The sequence below is a fragment of the Caretta caretta genome, chromosome 3, assembly GCF_965140235.1.
Source record: "Caretta caretta isolate rCarCar2 chromosome 3, rCarCar1.hap1, whole genome shotgun sequence".
In the NCBI taxonomy this organism is placed as follows: domain Eukaryota; kingdom Metazoa; phylum Chordata; order Testudines; family Cheloniidae; genus Caretta; species Caretta caretta.
In genome coordinates, this window is record NC_134208.1 from 206,176,138 (window position 1) to 206,194,620 (window position 18,483).

At 39.1% G+C, this 18,483-nt stretch overlaps 1 protein-coding gene across 4 annotated transcripts in view; it reads left to right on the top strand.

The window, feature by feature from the left end:
* Positions 1–18,483, top strand: part of CFAP61 (cilia and flagella associated protein 61) — a 209,177-nt gene that overhangs the window by 87,173 nt on the left and 103,521 nt on the right. For all 4 annotated transcript variants that reach the window (XM_048842440.2, XM_075127270.1, XM_075127267.1 and 1 more), the window contains exon 18: positions 5,964–6,091. In XM_048842440.2, the coding sequence (XP_048698397.1) occupies positions 5,964–6,091 (128 nt within the window). The remainder of the gene's footprint in view (positions 1–5,963; positions 6,092–18,483) is intronic.

An 18,483-nucleotide genomic window follows, 5' to 3' on the forward strand; every position in this document is an offset into this window, starting at 1 on the left:
GGATGCAGGCTTCTGATTGTTTCTGTATCTTTGACTTGAAGTAATTCCAGGCCTCCTCTGCCTTTAGATCCACAAGTTCTTCAGTCCAATCCACTTCCATAACTAATTTCCTTAATTTTTTTAAGTTAGCTCTTTTGAAATCAAAAACCCTAGTCACAAATCTATTTTTCTTTATCCTTCCATTCAGTTTGAACTGAATTAGCTCATGATCGCTCGAACCAAGGTTGTTGTTCTTCTATGAGGTCCTCACTGCTCACCAAAACCAAATCTAAAATGGCATCCCCTCTTGTTGGTTCAGCAACTACTTGGTGAAGGAATCCATCAGCTATCGTATCCAGGAAAATCTGAGCACTTCTCCTCCAGTCTATATCTGGGAAGTTAAAATCTCCCATGATCACACAATTCCCATTAGTATTTACTTCATTAAAAACATTAAAGAGTTCTCTATCCATATCCAGACTGGATCCCGGCGGTCTATAGCACTCCCCAAGCATTATCCCAGGGGAGGCTCTAGTAGCTTTCTTCCTCAGTGTGAATTTTGCCCAGACAGACTCTGTCTTATCCATTCCATCACTTCTTATTTCTTTACAGTCTACGTCATCATTGATATACAATGCTACTCCACCACCTTTGCCTTTATTTCTGTCTTTCCTAAACAGCACATACCCTTCAATACCCATACTCCAGTCATTATTACTATTCCACCATGTTTCTGTTATCCCGATAATATCTGGTTTCACTTCCTGCACCGGTAGATCTAGTTCCTCCATTTTGTTACCTAGGCTCCTCGCATTAGTATACAAACATCTTAATTTTTGCTGTTTGGCTTCGCTCACATTCTTTACCTAATTGGGCACAGACATTCTACTGCCAATATTACCTATTAGATTGGTATGTACGCTGCCCTTCCGCCTTATGTCCATTCTCCTACCCACAGCTGTATCCTTTCTTACTTTGTTTTCTTCCCTCTGACAGAGAAAATCTGGCTTGGAGATTACCTGGACATCTCCCAACCATCTCCCCCGAATTCCTAGTTTAAAGCTCTCTTGATCTGTTGTGCCATCCTCCATCCTAGAAGTCTATTTCCCTCCTTACTCAGGTGAAGGCCATCCCGAGAGAACAGTCCTCTGTTCATGAATGCTTCCCAGTGACCATACATCCCAAAGCCCTCCTTATAGCACCACTGCCTGAGCCATCTGTTGAGCATCATAATCTTGTCACACCTTTGTTGCCCTTCTCTAGGAACAGGCAGAATCCCATGGAAGATCACCTGAGCCTAGATTTCCTTAAGCGACTTCCCCAGTCTGGCATAGTCTCGGTTGATACGTTCCGGCGAGAATCTAGCCATATCATTTGTTCCCACATGAAGAAAAATCAGTGGATTCTTTCCCGCTCCCGTTAGGATCCCCTTCAGCCTCAGGTCCACACCCTGTATCTTAGTACCCGGCAGGCAGCACACCCTTCTGTTCTCTGGATCAGCTCTTGTTACAGTCCTGTCTATTCTTCTCAGTAATGAGTCCCCAATCACGTAGATCTGCCTTTTCCTGGCGATGGTGCGATTCTCCAGTCTATCCCCTGTTCCATCTGGTTGCAAGTCCTCTCGATTCCTATTGTCCCTTACAATCCTCTTCAGCCCATCCCGTATCCTCCTGGGGCTCATATTTCGTGTTATCTCCATTGACTCTTGCCCTCTTCCTATAGGACTATCTGCTCTTCTCTTCTTCCTTGCCCTCTCACCTTCAGTGACCACCTGCTGTGCCCCTTCTTCATTTTCCAACTCTGGAAACCTGTTCCTGAGCACTATTTTTCCTTCACTGCCCCATCTTTTCCTCTGCGTGGTTCTCTTAGTCACATGCTTCCTCTGTCTACTTTCCTCACCCAGCAGTATCCCCTCAGAGTTCTTTGGTCCTGCTTCAATCCGCAAGTCTGAGCTTTTCCCTTCAGCCGCCTCATGTCTTTGCTCCATTATCTGCTCAAGCCCCCTTCTAAACTCAACCAGAGTCTCCACCTGCATCTCTTATCCTGAGATCTTCTTTTCCATCAGCTCTATCAGGTGGCACTTCATGCAGACAAAACTCTTTTCAGGTCCCCCCTCCAGGATCATGTACATGCCGCAGCTTCTACATCCAGTCATCTTCATTGTGTCTTCCACTGCTTGGGTCACTATCACTGCTGCCTCTGGTCTGTCATAGCCTTCCCACCTAAGTCCTGTTAGTCTGGGAAACACAAACCAAACCAAAACACCACCACGCAGAGCAACACAAACCCCCAGCGAGCACCAAAACACTGCCAGACCACCACACACTCCCTTCACTAGCCTGTCTGTTCCTCTGCCCCCTCAAACGCCCCCTCAAACTCCCCTGTTTACAGCTGTGTTTGCTGGCTCCTGTGCCCCTGCAGCTGTCTGCAGTATAACAGGAAGTACAATGGTGTGTAACATCCAAGCCCTCCCAAACTGGGGTGAAATATTGGTCACGTTGAAGTAAATGACAAAGCTACTGATTTCTTTGGAGCCAGGATTTCACCCCTGCTCTCTAACATTGTCTGCCAGTCAGAAAGATCTTGCTCATCGAACCTATTTAAGTGCCTAACTCCCATGGGAGTAGGTGCCTAAATGCCTTTGAAGATATGGGACAAAGTGCTTTAAATGTGAGAATAGAAGCATGTGTATTAGAACATCCAAACAGTATTTTGGGTGAAAAATGTAGATGATGAACATTGAAAAGCAGTTTTAATCGTGATTTGTATGTTTGTTGTTTAAACTTTTTGTTGCGATAATACCTAGCTCTCAAATAATGCTTTTCATCAGTAGCTCTCAAGCACATTACAAAGGGGTTCAGAATCATTATCCCCATCTTACAGAAAGGGAAACTGAGGCACAGAGTGGCACTGTGGCCTGCCCAAGGTCACCCAGCAGGCCAGTTGTAGAGCTGGAAATAGAACCCAGGTCTCTTGAATCCCAGTCCAGTGCTCTATTCACTAGGCCACACTGCTATATAGTGCAGCTGTTGGTTCAAATAACTAAAGGAACACCACCAACTTAAAATTCATAGTTCTGCCTGAAACTCCCCCCGCCCCCATTAGTAAAAATAATACCTAAAATAACAGCTGAATGAAATTAGAAGAATGTTTTTCTCTATTTTTTCAGTTTGTTTACTTTGTGCATCTGACAGCATGTTCTGAATAGGTAGTTCAGCTGATTCCTGCCTCTGTTATTAATTAGGCCTCAATCCCTACAAATACCTTAATATGCACTTAACTTTAAATATGTGAGCATTCCCATCAAAATAAAAGGGGCTACTTACCATGGGGCAGATCATCAGATTGTCATAGCTCATAATTGTCGTGGCTCCATTGACTTAATGGAGCTCTGACAGTTACAGCTGCTGAGGATCTGCCCCTATCTGGTAGTAGGACCTTACTGACTTTCCGTTGTTTGTCTGGGTCTTTCACAGAGCAAAAGGTGAGAGGAAATTGTTATCAGAAATGTGATTGTACAACCACAAAAATTGTCAGAGTGACTCATGGATAGATTTACAAATTTATTTGAGCATAAGCTTTTGTGAGCTACAGCTGATGCATTCAGTGGCTTACGCTCAAATAAATTTGTCAGTCTCTAAGGTGCCACAAGTATTCCTTTTCTTTTTGTGAATACAGACTAACACGGCTGCTACTCTGAAACCTGTCATGGATAGATGTAATACCTGAAGCTACCTTTAATTTGTTTTTTTTTAAACTGACCAGATTTCAAGTTCATAGTGTTGCTTAAAGTATATTTAAAGAGTCAAGGGGTTCCTGATCAGGAATCCTAGCAGCTGAAATTTAAAGTTCAAGGCCCTGACTGCAGTCGCCCATGTGTAGAACAACGGAAGTCCAGTGGGAGTTCCATGTAGAGCACTTGCAGGGTTGGCCCCCAAAATATTACATTTATCATATTGCATAAAGGTATAAATATGCACGTTTTATTTTTTAAACAAAACTCTGCTGTAAAGACAATCCATTAATAATTTGAACTTTGTTTCCTGATTTCTCGAATTTCGTTTCAAAAGATTTTCACTTTTTGTTACATTATAAATGCATTCAAACTTCTGAAATGTTGAAACATTTTATATTTTCATGTTCATAAAATCATTTTCCTTAAACATGGAGTTTATTATAACAAATCTTGCTAAAACAAATGTCTAAGTAGGTGAAATACTACTGTTTTTGAGTTAAATTGTTTAAAATGGTTAGCAGAAATTTGTGAAATACTCAGTAAAGCAAAAGTTCTGACAGTGTTGCAGTCTTCTTCATGATCAAACCATTTCTCTAAACATGGGTAGCAGCTGAACAGTTCAGAATCATATGAAGATGTGCTAGATTTGATATGTTTGACATCTGTGGTGATTGCTTGAATCCTAATCAGAATGGTAAACTTCCTAGAATATCTTCTGGAATATTCTTAGGGAAATCCCATAACTGAGATTAAACTAACTGGCCACTGGATGTCATCATTGTACCATACAAAAATACAGTTGGAGGAACATTTATCTGGCAGTAAAAAAAAAAAAAAAAAGTGGAAGGGCAAAAACATGCATTTAACATACATTTATCTCTGGATTTCAAAGATTATAAAATACCTTGTCTGGTACAAAAAGACTTCTCCAAACCTTTCACATTTGTAGTTCCTGGCATGGCCAGCCTCTTTAAAGTCACCTTGTTTGTTGACGCTTGATTTTTAACACATCAAGCAATTGTGTCAACTAATTTATATGAAGAGAAATATTCTCTAGTCTAAATACATAGAAATCTTTGTAAGAATAATTTATTTGGAAGAATAAATGTTGTTTTCCCCCTCTTGTCTCCTAAAGGTAATAGAGGAAAACCTGTTAGAAGTTTTAGATTGTATCCTGAATAAGTGTGTCTGCAGAAATGTAGAGCAAGAGAAGAGTGTCTCATGAATAATAAAAGTAGTTCTGTTTCCTATTTCTCCCTTCAACGCACATGTGAATTTACAATTATACATTCTATGGCATGTGAAGTTTGTGCAACCCAAAGCAATAACTAAAATGCAAAGTGTGTAATGCTTCAAAATGGAAAAAGCCTCTCTGCTTTCCATGAGAAAACTGAAAACTATATATAGCACACTGCAGAGATTTTCTGTCAAGTGCACTATTATCTCTTGACCCCTCTCTCACATATTTTCTGGCACCCTCTGTTGGTTAGCGAAACCAAAGGACACCAGTAAAGATGACTATACCAAGTTTTACTGTTTCAACCAGTGTATACTTTAGGAAGAAGTGAACATGAGAAACTATGAATTAATTATTTAAAGTCTGCTGACCAGATCTTCAGTTGGTGTAAATTGGCATAGCTCCATTGAAATCAATGAAGATGAGCTGATTTATACCAGCTGAGGATCTGGCCCTCAGTCTAACTTTTCTTTATTTGGAAAAATGATTTTAGAAGCCATTTCTCAGTGTGCTGCTTGAACACAGAAAAATCCAAAATATTAAAACTATGTTAAATTTATGCTTCAGGTAAAGATATTCCCATGAATTAAAAAAAGGTAAAATCTAAAACAATTGCTCCAGAAAGCATAAAAATAATCAAAAGATTATATGAACATATGCTCCTAGGTGCCAGGTGAATGTTAATAAATCATAGAAAACTCTCCAAGTTCAGTCTCTAGCCACCAACAAATACTTCATAACCTCTTCTCCAAGAGAAGTTGGAACATTAAGTTCTAGTACTTTTCTGTAGCATGTTAAACGTGTATACTTACTCAGAAATGTTTAGCCACTAGGTTGATTTGTGGTATGTCTGGGGCAATTCATAATGTTGGTCATGTTGATAAGCCATAACAATAGTTTTAGAAAAATGGAAGATAATGCATTACTAACATTCTAATGATTCTTAGCTGGTTTCTCCTGGGTTTGTACACATGTCTATACAGTATGTCTTGTTTTTGGTTTCTTTTACAGTTAAGCTATGCTTTGAACCACATAAATCGAAAGCTGATGCTAGAGCCTAAAGTGTCTGTCAATGCTAGAATTGTGGTGGTTGGTGCATCAAATGTTGGAATCTCCTTTCTAGAAACACTGATTTTTTGGTAAGTTTTTTAACTTTGCTGGCTTTCCTACAGTGAGGGGACTAAGCTACTTTTTTAATTTTAGAGGTCTTGATTCGGCAATGAAGCTTCAACTCAGCTTCTATTTCTTTTGGTGCAGTTCTGCACCCACAAATAATTGCACCTGCATTTGAATTATGGATGCAAAATTAGTAGTCAGATCTATGACTGTCTGATATGTGGAGGTAAAGAGGTAAATTTCTCCCTATTAATTGATTCAGCAGTTCAAAAGTACTAATGTAATTGTTTGCAAGTGCAAAACTGCCCACAAAAATGAAGGTCATCTCTGAAAATCAGGTCCTCACTAGCAATGGAGAGAACTAAAAATACAAATTTTAGAATGAAAGATCCTGTATATCAGCCACTGAAGGTCTCACAGGAGGACTGAACAACGAGAGTGCAAAACTACATTGTATTCTACCTGCAGAATCTTGGCAGTAATGTTGTAGGGTGTGTGTCTTGTACATTCCAAATGGATTTGAAGTTAGAAGCTTGGTGAGGTAAATTAAAAGCCTAGAGCCTATTCTAGAACATGTTTTGGGTCTGTCAACATTGGGCAGCCAGTCATATTAGAACACTCTTTAGCTTCAACTGAGTCTAAGTCCTCTTTGAACATTCGTTGTTTGACTTGGTTGCAAAGACAATATAGATGTGGCTTAATATTCTAGCCATTTCTATATAAACCAGTGTACTGTTGACCTTTGGAGCTAGCTCTGCACAATACCAGGGCTGGTTATGGGGGGGAGGGGGGCGGACGGGCGGGGTGTCATACTGCTGTGTCGCTTGGCCATTTTTTGGTTGTTTGTTTTTTCTTCACTGATTGGCTGGCCCTGTGGTTTTTGTTGGGTTTTGGGGTAGGGGGGTGGGGGCAGGCAGGGTGGGAGGGTTGTTGGCGTTTTTTGTATTTGGGTTGGTTTTTTTTATCAGCTAGTCCAGAAGAGTGGTACTGAACATTTTCCACCCTGGCTGGCAATACATTTAGCACCTTTCCTTCTCAGTACTATCTGTATAGTACCAGAAAGAGAGATGAACACTTCTCCTTTCATTTCACTTCATTATGGCATTATTTTCAGAGCTAAGTTGGAACATACATAATGGGCTCAAACCAGAGCCCCACTCAGCTTCCATAGAAGCCATCAGATCTTTCCTGCTGAGGATTATCCTGGCATTTGGGAGTCTTCAGGAAGCACAGAGATGCCATATCCAGCCCCTACACCATTTCCCTTGCAGCCCCTGAGATGGGGGTGGGGAGAGTGTGCTGCACTCCAGTAATCCCTGCCTCCCAGAGGTCCCACTAGGGGCATAGTCAGTCACTGTAGATCAGAAAGCTGCAAACCAAATTGCCATGGTTATTATAAGTTGTCCAAACAAAAGCAAATCAACTGTGCAGGCAGAGTCAGGGAACAAGTACTAATATTTTTAATAGCTAGTACTTTCTAACCTTGACTTAGACTGTTGAGATTTTAATGACCATTATCTTGTGACCTGCCAAGGCTAAATACAAATGCTGCTTCCGGTCTGGTTAATTTATAGTTCTCCACACTCATTTCTAATCCATATGGCTCATGAAATCCTAATGGCTCAGAATTTAAAACCGTCACTGCTCCAGGACCAAATATTGCAAGGTTTGGACCAGAGACCAAGGTCATTTTTGGTCCTTGCACTCATCTGTTCTTAGCTGCCATAGATGGGGACAAATAAATGTTTTTTGTGATAGGATATTTTCCTAAACAAAATTTTGGCTGTGTTAAAATTACTTGACAGGATTAGTAGCAGTCCTCGTGTAATGATGACGTGGATGAGCAGAATTCAGGAGAGAAGATCAAAGATTCATAATAAACTATGTTTATTCGATGGATGGAGAAATAAACAAGTTTATTCCATGAATATCATGATCTCATACACATCAAAACAAGAATCCCGTTCTCCTACAGCACATACAATCTATTAAAGTAAAAGAGGTCTAATTTTATGTCTACCCTCCTTATTGTCATTGTTCTTGGAGCACTCTTCTTAAAGAAAATGTTTGTATAATTTTCATATCTTGTGATATGAATGTCTTTTCCATATGAGTGCATTTTCAAGCAGATTTAAAAATGCTTAAATTTGTGTTGAAAAACTTTTTAAAAACCAGTATAAAGTTTTAGATGCCAGATTCTGAGTAGAATCCACACAGCAAAGTATTTGTTACAGAAACAAAATAATGGAAAAAAATATTGCCAGTTTAATGACTCTGTGCCTGCTAAGAGCTGAGTTCAGGGCTGTTTCTACTACCACTGTTGTTGATATTACAATTAGAAATATCTGTATAGCATTGCGGGGGGGGGGGGGAAATAAAGCCCTTTATGAATGGTATTGCACTGTTATAAGCAATTGACAGAATAACTCCCTTTCCCACTCCCTCTTCCGGGCTGCCAATGCCTTTCTTTCTAACATTCGACCCAGTGTATCCCCCGTTGGTGTAAGGCCCTTCTCCTCTGGTGCTTCTGCCCACTGCACCTTAGGCTCTCTATCCCAATGCGTTTTTTAGCTGTTACTCTTTTTTCTGTTTCTCACCATGTGCTGTTACTTACTAAACTCTGTAACTGTGTTATGTATATGACTCTTGCAATGTTGTTACTAATTTATATTATAGTACCATCCAGCGAGCCTAGCTGTTTCCAGTGCCCCATTATGCTAGGCACTGCACACAAAAGGAAGACACAGTCCCTGACAAGCTTACAGTGTAAATAGACAAGACAGACAAAGGGTGGGAGAAAAGTAGTAGTATCCCCATTTTACAAATGAAGAACTGAGGTACAGTGAGATTAAGTGACTTGCCCAAGGTCACACAAGAGGCCTGTGACAAAGCTGGGAGTTGAACCCAAATCTTATGAGTTCCAGTCCAACACCTTAACCACTAGAGTATCCTTCCCATTTGTACAGCATTTTTCATACAAAAATCAATTGTATCCTTGACAATTTACTTTTACAGCTCTGAGAGAGTTCCACAGACAAGACTTTTCAGCAGTAAGCCTTATTCCAGCTGTGTTCTAATTAAGAGTTCTCACAAGATCTGTTTGTGTGATATTTAGGAGTACTGGTCTTGAAGACAATATAATTGGAACTTTCAGATTCATGAAACTTGAGTGCTGCCACATAAGAACCATTAAGAACTCAAAGAATCAAAGGAGCTAGTATTCAGCATCAGATTTTTACATATTTTTATATTAATGTAGTATAAGTTTAACAAGCTAAGTTTTAATTTTCATATCAGCAGTTGATAAAGAAAGTCTCCTGGTCAATGCAGAGACCTTTTAATACAATTTAATTTAATATATTCACAATTTTCTACCATTGTTTGCAAAGGTTACATGTACTAAAAATAACTAGATTGAATCAATTTATAAACCCCCTAATCCTTAAAAGAGGAAGTAGTTTTCTCCTCATTTTTCTTCCTACTTAATTATTTTACATTAGTAGTCACCATAGAAACACACAAATATAATTCACTTACCTGCATACAGTCATTACAACTAGATTTTAGAAGTGATTTCAACCTGTTTGAGACTGAGGAAATATATTTTTCATTAAATACTGAATTATATCTACTTGTTTCAAAGATGTAGAAAACTGCTTCTTGGTGCTATATTGCATTGTAGTATAAAATGTGGCAGTAACACTGTAGTTTGTGGAAAATCCATTTGAGGCAGAGTGCTCCAGTTATTTTTCTAGGACATTCAGTGCTTTCACTGTTTGAATAGGGCAGATTCTAGCATCAGTTCTTATCATCCAAATGTAAAAATGTGCTTTGAGGTCCATCCTCCAAAATGCTGAAGTATATTTTGTATTATATTATTTTATTAGAAAATGCTTCTTAAGTCCCCCATTTTCACTCACAGAGTGAATATCAGGAGGTTGTAGGAACACCCGTAATTGCCATACTGAATCAGACCAATGGCTAATTCTGTGTTCTGTCTGACAGGGGGCAGTACCAGCTGCTTCAGAGAATCCTATAGTGGACTATTATACCCTCCAGGGAAGCTTCTTTCTAACACCCCTTCCTTCAGCAAGTGGTTGGTTCATGCCCTGAAATATGAGGGTTTATAGCCCTAATGTTTTACCCCAGTGAATGTGAGTGCAGTGGTTCTTATTTTCCATGTGCCATTATCCAAATAAATGACTCCCGCTCCCTTTTCCTGAGTTCAGGCTCCTGCTTTAGATGTTAGTTTTAGCTCAAAAGTAATTTTAGTTTAGTCCACACAAGAGTGAGAATTTTTTCTTCGAGAATTGACCAAAAAGGGCACAACTGTCAATCATTCCTAGGCAGTTACACAGGAGAGTGAAGACCCACCTTCATCAGCTGCATGGCCTTCCCCGATTGTGAGTCCAGATACAGGTGTGAAAGCAGGCTTCAGGCAGCCACTACACCCCAGCCCTAATCAAATGTGTGGGAAGGGGCAAAAGAGAGGAAGCAAGCAGAGCCTTGGTTCTGCCCCGTAAGTTCATCAGCCAGCAGAGCTGAACTAGTAGGGGGGGAATGAGTAGCACCATAAATTGCTACAGTAATTAGCTTCCCTGCAGGAGCAAGGGCAAGCAGGGAAGGAATTGTGACTCCCACAATTCATACCCAGGGCTCCTCCTGGCCAATGCAATTATATGCTTCTCCTCACACAAAGACAGGAGTTAGGGCACTGTCTAGGATTCAGACAAGGTAGTGCAACATCACACCTTTTGTTAAACCAGCACAATGTTTGCATGTACACCAGCCCTAAAGCAGAGGCAGCAGCCTAACAATGCTCTTTTTGTGGAGAAGCAGTTCAACCCAGCAACATGTCAGTCCCTGTTGTTGTCCCCACTCCAAACTGTCGCATTGGTGCTCTTGCCTACCGTTTGTTGTAGAATGTCAGAAGAAAAGACGATTTTGGATTGACTCAAACTAAAGAAGTACCAGAGACAGATTTTTAAAAGATGGACTTTTTTTTTTTTGCATTGAAATACTTAGTCTGAGAGTTTGATCAGACATCAAGTAAAAATATACAATCTTACATCCTCAGTGTTGTGAACACCAAGATATAAAAAAAAAATCATGTCAGGACCCCCCAAAACCATGCGATTGGCTTAAAAGTAATGAGATTTTTGAACTAAGTATTGGGTTATTTTTATTTGCCTTCTGGTTTTTGAGCTTTTAGGGCTTATGTTTTTAAGCTTTTGTCTACAACTATGAGTTCTAGAAATGTTCTTTTTTTAAAGCTGAGATTCTGATTACACAATTCCAGGAGCTGAGGTTTTAAGAAAAATACCAAATACCATGAAACTTGTGACTAAACCTGGACAGTTGGCAACAATGGATTTTTTTGGAAGTTTGGGGTATACAGGTGATCTGGTTCTGTAGATCCTGTATTCTGGATCTGGCAAGATCTGGTTCTACCTGAATCTATTTTAGTGTGTGATCCTTGAAATGTTTCCTATTATGGAGCTATAGTCATATTGGAATAAATATACATGCTTCCACTTATGTCACTGGATATTGAAATATCTACTGTAATTATTAAAATAATCACTGCAGTGAACTTAATGTACTGATCATGTGCATTATAAAATTTTAAATTGCTTTTAACTTCCTCATTTCAAACTTGGTAAAATATGCATTCCTTACTGAGATATACTGGCATATACATGCTAAATTTAAAGTTATAAAACAAAGCCATATTTGAATTGTTCAGCAGCAAAAACAGCATCTGAAAGTATTTTTCAAGTGTGAATTCTGTTTTTAAAAGTAAGTACTTAGTTCAGAGTTTAAAAAGAAGACCTTGAAGCTGAGATCAAGCAAGAGAAATGCCAACCTGAGTTAAATATTTGATTTGAGAAAATTATGAGCAACTGGAAACTGAGTATAGAATGAAAAAGACATCTCATTTTAATCACTGTTGCCTCAACAACATTTCCACTTGAACATAGTTTATAGCATTATATTTTATGCATTTTCTTACATATTGACATACTCTGAAAAAATATCCTAGCCTCCCATCCCTCGGAGTACCTGATTTGTTGTTTTTCATTTATTCTAGTTTTCCACAAACATTTAGTGTCAGACAGTATTTAAGAATGGCAGTTACAATAGTAAAGTTAGGCCAGGGAAGAAAATAATTCATGTTATGTCATTTTTAGTTTATTCCAGCATATGATTCACTATACAGCATGCTAACTAGCACGCTCTGCCAACAGTTGATTGGAGTTTGGCTACAAGATCCCAGAAAGTTTCCTCACGGCAGTATCTTGTCATTGGTTCCAGTACAATGAACCAATTAGCTTTTTATTCATCTCTTTGCATTTAGGTGGGGGAAGTGTTATTGTGTCCTCATTATGGAAAAAGTTCCTTTTAATCCATGATTTTAAAACCTTGTTAATCCAACCTGTGGTATAAACAATGACTTATTCTCTGAACTCTATATACATAAATGTACTGTACACATAACAGATAAGAGGTTGCTGAGATCACAAAATGTAAAACGATGACACAGAATATAACATATTTTGGCACTTAAAGGATCATAGTCTTAAAGTTTATTTCAGTAAGACATTGAATCTGGTCTTAAAATTAGATGGTCTCATTAATTTGCTAAATCCCCGATTTCCTGTCAAGAAATCAGCTTCCCTCTGAAGGTATCTAAGAATAGCTTAGAAATACTAGGGTTTTTTTTAAAGCACTATTTGCAACAGACCAACTACAACTTCTGTTATCTGGCAGCATGCTATTGCATAATATCCTGCACATCTGTCCTGTTTGGCAATAGCGAGCATAATGCTTGCTGTTTAATTAGGCTTTTTATCTTTACATTTGTCTGAGAACATCTGAAGCTTTCCATGTTGCCTGTCACTAATTAGTTGACTAATTAAATAGTTAGTGCTTACTTGCTGATCACAGAGCTAACATGTAATGAAGGGTTTAGTGATCTTTATTGTTTTATTCTATCGGTCTTTGCCACATGAGTTGATATATGTATGGTTCCTTTTGACTGCTTTTTTTTCATACCAAGGCAAATGCAAAACAATGTTGTAGTCTACCATGTGTTCAGTGTCACTGGGCCTGCATCATTCAGACATTGTTGCCTTCCATCATTTCTAGTGAATAGAGATCAAGTTGTGACAGAGATAAATAGGATAGGTCATATCTTGCCTTGTTGTTAAATCAATGTCACAATGGATACTGTCAGTGACTGATACTAGCATAACCTATGGGGAAGGCTATGAGTCAAGATCATCTTTCCTAGCAATCATTTGACTTTATTCTGCCAAAAATAATTCTGAATTATTACAGCCATATTATTATTTTATAATGAAATGGCTTGTTTTAGAGTATATTTTCAACTCAAAACCAAGACTATTTCTGTTTTAAGCATTTGCCATTTTAAACATATTGTGCAAACACCAGGCTGGGACCAAGCATTCTGGCATGCCTTGTATTTGTATATATTTGTAGGTGTTGCTTTTTATTTAAAAAAAACCCCTATATTTAGGGCAAAGAATATTATACCTCACAAAGGGCCTGTTGTAATGTTCAAAGTAATCAATGAGAAGAAAAGTTGATATTTTAATTCTGAAAAAAAAAACTGGGTGACTAAGCATGATAATAGCACGATCAGCTCATTATGGAGCTTTGTATCTGAGTGCCTTGGAGTTTGTCGTAATCTGGACAATGCAGTTGAGAATAAAAAAGGAGCATTCAAACTGTACCACAATCCATTTATGTTTTCCATTTCCTTAAGTGGCGCTGGAAATCATTGCTTTTCAGTTCTATTCATGGTTATTTTTCCTTGTTTAAAGATGCATGCTTTGGAAAAGAGATTTTTCTATCCATAATTGAGATGTGACTATTGGGATCTTCAAAACAGGCTGTCAGGCGCCCATTGGGTGTGTTTTTTTTCTGCTTGATTGTTTGTTTGTTTTGTTTTTTGAAGTACAGTGGAATTTGCCAGTTGAAATGTGAGATAGCTGGCTTGTTGTGCTAGTAACTCTGCCCTCTGGTGTAACATAGGATTTGATTCTTGCTTATTCATTTTTTAATATTAATGTGTAGACTTTGTATGACAAATTAAGACATTTGTTTGAAGGTATTTGCTTATTTCTTCTTTTATTTTTGGATGCCTTTTTGCAATGCCTTTTAGAGATCACTTTTGGCATAATTACCTCCGGCACCCTATGTTTCTGCAGCGCAAAGAGGAATACTGTGAGTGCAATTTATGTTGAAATGGGATTTGGGGGGTGCGCAAGGAATGGTAATGTAACTGAGTAGTATGTTCCCACAGCAACATAACTGTGAACAGCATCTATACACCAACCAGATGTGTGATTTCAGTAGTATGCGAAACAGAAGGCATGACCTGCTGGACGGGGAGGAGTTGGAGAACAGCCTTTGTTTTCAGTATGTTCTCCTTTAAAAGAGGTGGGTGTACCATGACTTAATGTTACTCTCCATGGCAGAGCTCCTCTGCCTCCAGGGAAGCCAATGCCAGCCAAGCAACTGTGTTTGGGATGTTGGGAGAACCAAAAGGGCAGCTGCTACATGTTATTGCCTTTTATTTTATTTAAAGTGAATTTTGTAATGTGGTATTACACCACCGTGGGTTCGGCTCTGGTGGTTACAGTTTCAAGCTTAACAGAGTGAAAGTCACCTCTGCTACTTGCTTCAGACTTAGAATCTCTAGGACCATACAAAGACCAAGGGTAGTGACCACACATACATTCACCAGTACAAAGTCTATTTTGTAAGTTTTAGTAAAGTTACAAAAATTATTAAAGTTATGATTACCCAAGCATATAGAAATTCTATACAAACCTATGAACAAGTTACAAATATAGTTCTACTCACATCCTTAACAATAGTATTAGGGTCTGATAGGTCTCCCATGGCTTGATCATCAGTAGAGGGATGGTTCTTGCAGGAGTCTCCCATAGGGAGCTCAATTTTCCCATTCTGGGCATCCCCTTTTTATAAAGTGATTCTGTCTATACCTATATTCTGCGCATGTCCATAAAAGTGTCAACCCTCTTTTCTCTTATTGGTCTGTGTTCCCTGGAAACGTAAGGGACCATAATTTTCTATAGGGTATGTAAGTTCCCTTTATTCTCATTAGCATTGACACACAACCTGTATCCCATGGTTAAGACACATGTCTGAGATAGATGTGCCTTTACAGTATCTTTATGATCTAATATTAATCTTCCGGGTAATTTTTCGCAGTATTACCACTTGGTACCTCTTTTCCCGTAATCTTAGGGCACTGGGTTATTTCTTGCTCATTGGCTTAAGTCATCATTTCTTGCCTCCAAGGCCTAAAATAGCTAAGCTAAAGTCTTGCAGGCCTCAACCTACAGGTTGTTGTGTTTCAGCTTGTCTTACTCATGTCTAATACTTGGTTCCTGTAAATACTGATCAATCTTATGCTTTTATAATCCTACAAAGTAACTCTAATTAACATACAATGAATATATATAATATAACGTTGATTAATCATAAAATCACACAATAAATGGACAATAAACTAAAATCATTGGCTACAATGTGGATGTTCTGAGATCAGGGGTTTGGGGCCTAGTTTTTCTTTGGATCTTCAGCTACCCATGTCGCCTCCCCTTACACAACTGCCCACTTTCCAACAGGACAAGATAGCACCCTGCTGGCTGCAAAAAATCATACAACTTTGTGAGAAATGCTCTCTTTCTATGTGGAAGATGTCTGGGGAACTTCTGGCCCTGAGTCAAGAGGGAGAACAAGCATGTAGGACTGAATCTAAAGCCAATGGGAGTCTTTCTACTGACTTCATGCTTTGGATCAGGCCCGTACTTTTTCTCTCAGTCAAGAGCAATACATTCAATATTTGTGCCAAGCAATAGGGAGCATTTCAAAATATTAGGTCCTGTCTTGTAACAACACTGAAAAGGATTCAGGTTAAGCATTAAGGTTTTAAAAATTGACTTGTGGCATAAGGAAATAGACCATAGTATTAAAAATGCCATGTTAAAGGGCTAGAATTTTCACTGGATGTTACTCACTGAAACATTGGGAGCCATTCTTTTGCCACATTCATACAGCAACAACAGAATAGTAGCAGACAGGAAACTCAAACACACTCCTGGTGTCCTTTCCTAATCTGCAGCTTCTCAGTGCCTTATTTGCAGAAGCCAGTATTAGTAAGCATTGTAAGAGTCTACCTCATCGGTGATTTTAACTTTGCTAAGTTCCAGGTGGTTATTTTTAACAAAATCAAGTATACTATTCCCAAGGTGGTCATATACATTCAGCAAGGGTAGAACGGCTGGGCCGAATAGCTCACAGGTTCTGATTATGGTTTGAGGTTAGATAGCATAGCACCATGCCAGATGGTGAATTTATTTCAAAGTATGAGCAAAAACCATTCTATTTTTAAAAGTATTAATAAATGAATAACCTTGCAACATTTTTGACCAGCTCTAGTACTGAAACATCTGAGGAAAGGAAGTTTGAAATTCTGACACCAAAATAGCCCCTCAGAAAGGAGAAGTCATTTTGTGTGTTCTGGTGAAGATAGGTTTTGATCAAATTCTAAACCTTTGAAAATTGCATTTTGTACTTGTTCAGTAAATTCTGCATGAGAGTATTTCTCTTGTAAACTGTGCAGCTAAGGAGGTTCATAAAGTGTGTGTCTGCCTGAATAATTTAGCTGCACATCTTCCATGCATGAGCTGAGACAAGAGCTTTTGTAAGGTACTCTGCTCTGTCAGATAAGCTTACAAGTTCTCTCCTGTGGATTGTTATGGACTAGAAGATCTTGGAAATACCACAAACCCTAAGTGAGGCGTGGTCTATACCTGTGCTGGCCAGGAGAAGACCAAGGACCAAATTATGCCTCAGAATTATAATTTGGTCCCTACTTACTCCTTGTTCCAGGCGTGGGGTAAACTGGATCAGACCTATAATGGGTGTAGCTTACTTCTGCTTCTGTGCCAATTGAGCTGTGCTGGCCGGAGTGTTTAGGAGCAGAGACAAGGCTCCAAACATCCTCTCCCCCTGCCCATTTACCTATACAGGACCCTGCATCAGCTATACTTTCCCCATCCCACACACAGACCAGGAATTCAGGTAGCTGGTATAAGGAGGCATCTTATACCACATTACTCCCCTGCACAGGCAGGTAACCCAGCTCATACTTGAGCCTAAAGTGGAGCTTGGGTAAAGGAAGAGAAAGTGCTGTTAGTCAAGATTAGTGTGTATAAGTTGGTTTTAGTAATGTGTGGTCCCTCAGCTTGCCTCTACTGTTGACTGTGTTTTTCACTTTATACGTATGCTGTGGGGGCTTTATTGGTATGCATGGAGAAACAATACCAATATTCTTTAAGAATATTGGCAAGATGCTAGGCAAAATGATGATGTTGAGAAGAGGGTTTCAGGAGAGCCAAGGGGCGGAAGGGTTGGGTGTTGAAGACACGTGGGTTGATCAGGGGTTAGATGTCATGTTTGGAAATGAAGAAGACAAAACAGAATAAAAAGAGAACTAATTTAATTATGGGGAAGATAGTCAAAGATGGAGATTGGAGCAGAGTGTGTGTGAAGAAATCCAGGAAAGGAAGCAGGAAATAATTTGTGGGTCAAAATGAATTTACTGGAGATGTAGCAGGAGTTCCAGGGGTATCAGGAGGAGAGAAGGGGAGCACAGATTGTAGGAATAATCCTAGCAGAGAGAGAATCTGTGGGGCACGTATGAAGTCTGGAGTGAGGGGTCATTCTATTGCTCCCCTGGCATTCAGGGAGGCAAAGCTGCAAGACAGGGAGAGAGAGGAACCCTTGTAGCTTCCTTGAGGAGAGTCAGTCATGGGTCAAAGTAAAAATTCCTTGGCTTTTTGGAAGAATTGCCAATAAGATAAAGGAGACAGTGACTGCTTAATGGGCTGGTGCTGCATGGTGCTTTCCTTATTCTGTCTGTGAGGTATAGCACTGCCAGAGGGTTGAGGAAGAATGTCATTAGTAGAGCTGGTGTGAAAATTTTCCAACTTAAAGTTTTTCTGTCCGTAAATGCCACTTTTTTGACTAAATTTTGTTTTGATGTTTGATCCATTTTGGTGTTGTTGGAACAAAACATTTTTATTTTTTGTTTCAAAAGACTTTGTTATAAAAAATTTTTAAGTCAGAATTGGAACAAAAGTTCGACCAACTCAAAATGAAATTTTAAAAAATATCGTTTTGTGGGAAATTTTGAAAATTTGGTTCAATTTGGAACAAAAACAAATTTTGAAATGTTGGATTTTCTCACAGAACAGAAAAAGTTTTGACCACCTCTAGCCACCAGAGCTGGGAAGGTATGTTCCTGTGCTGAGAGAGCCTACGTTGGATGATGGTTTTGGGGAGCCTGGGAAAG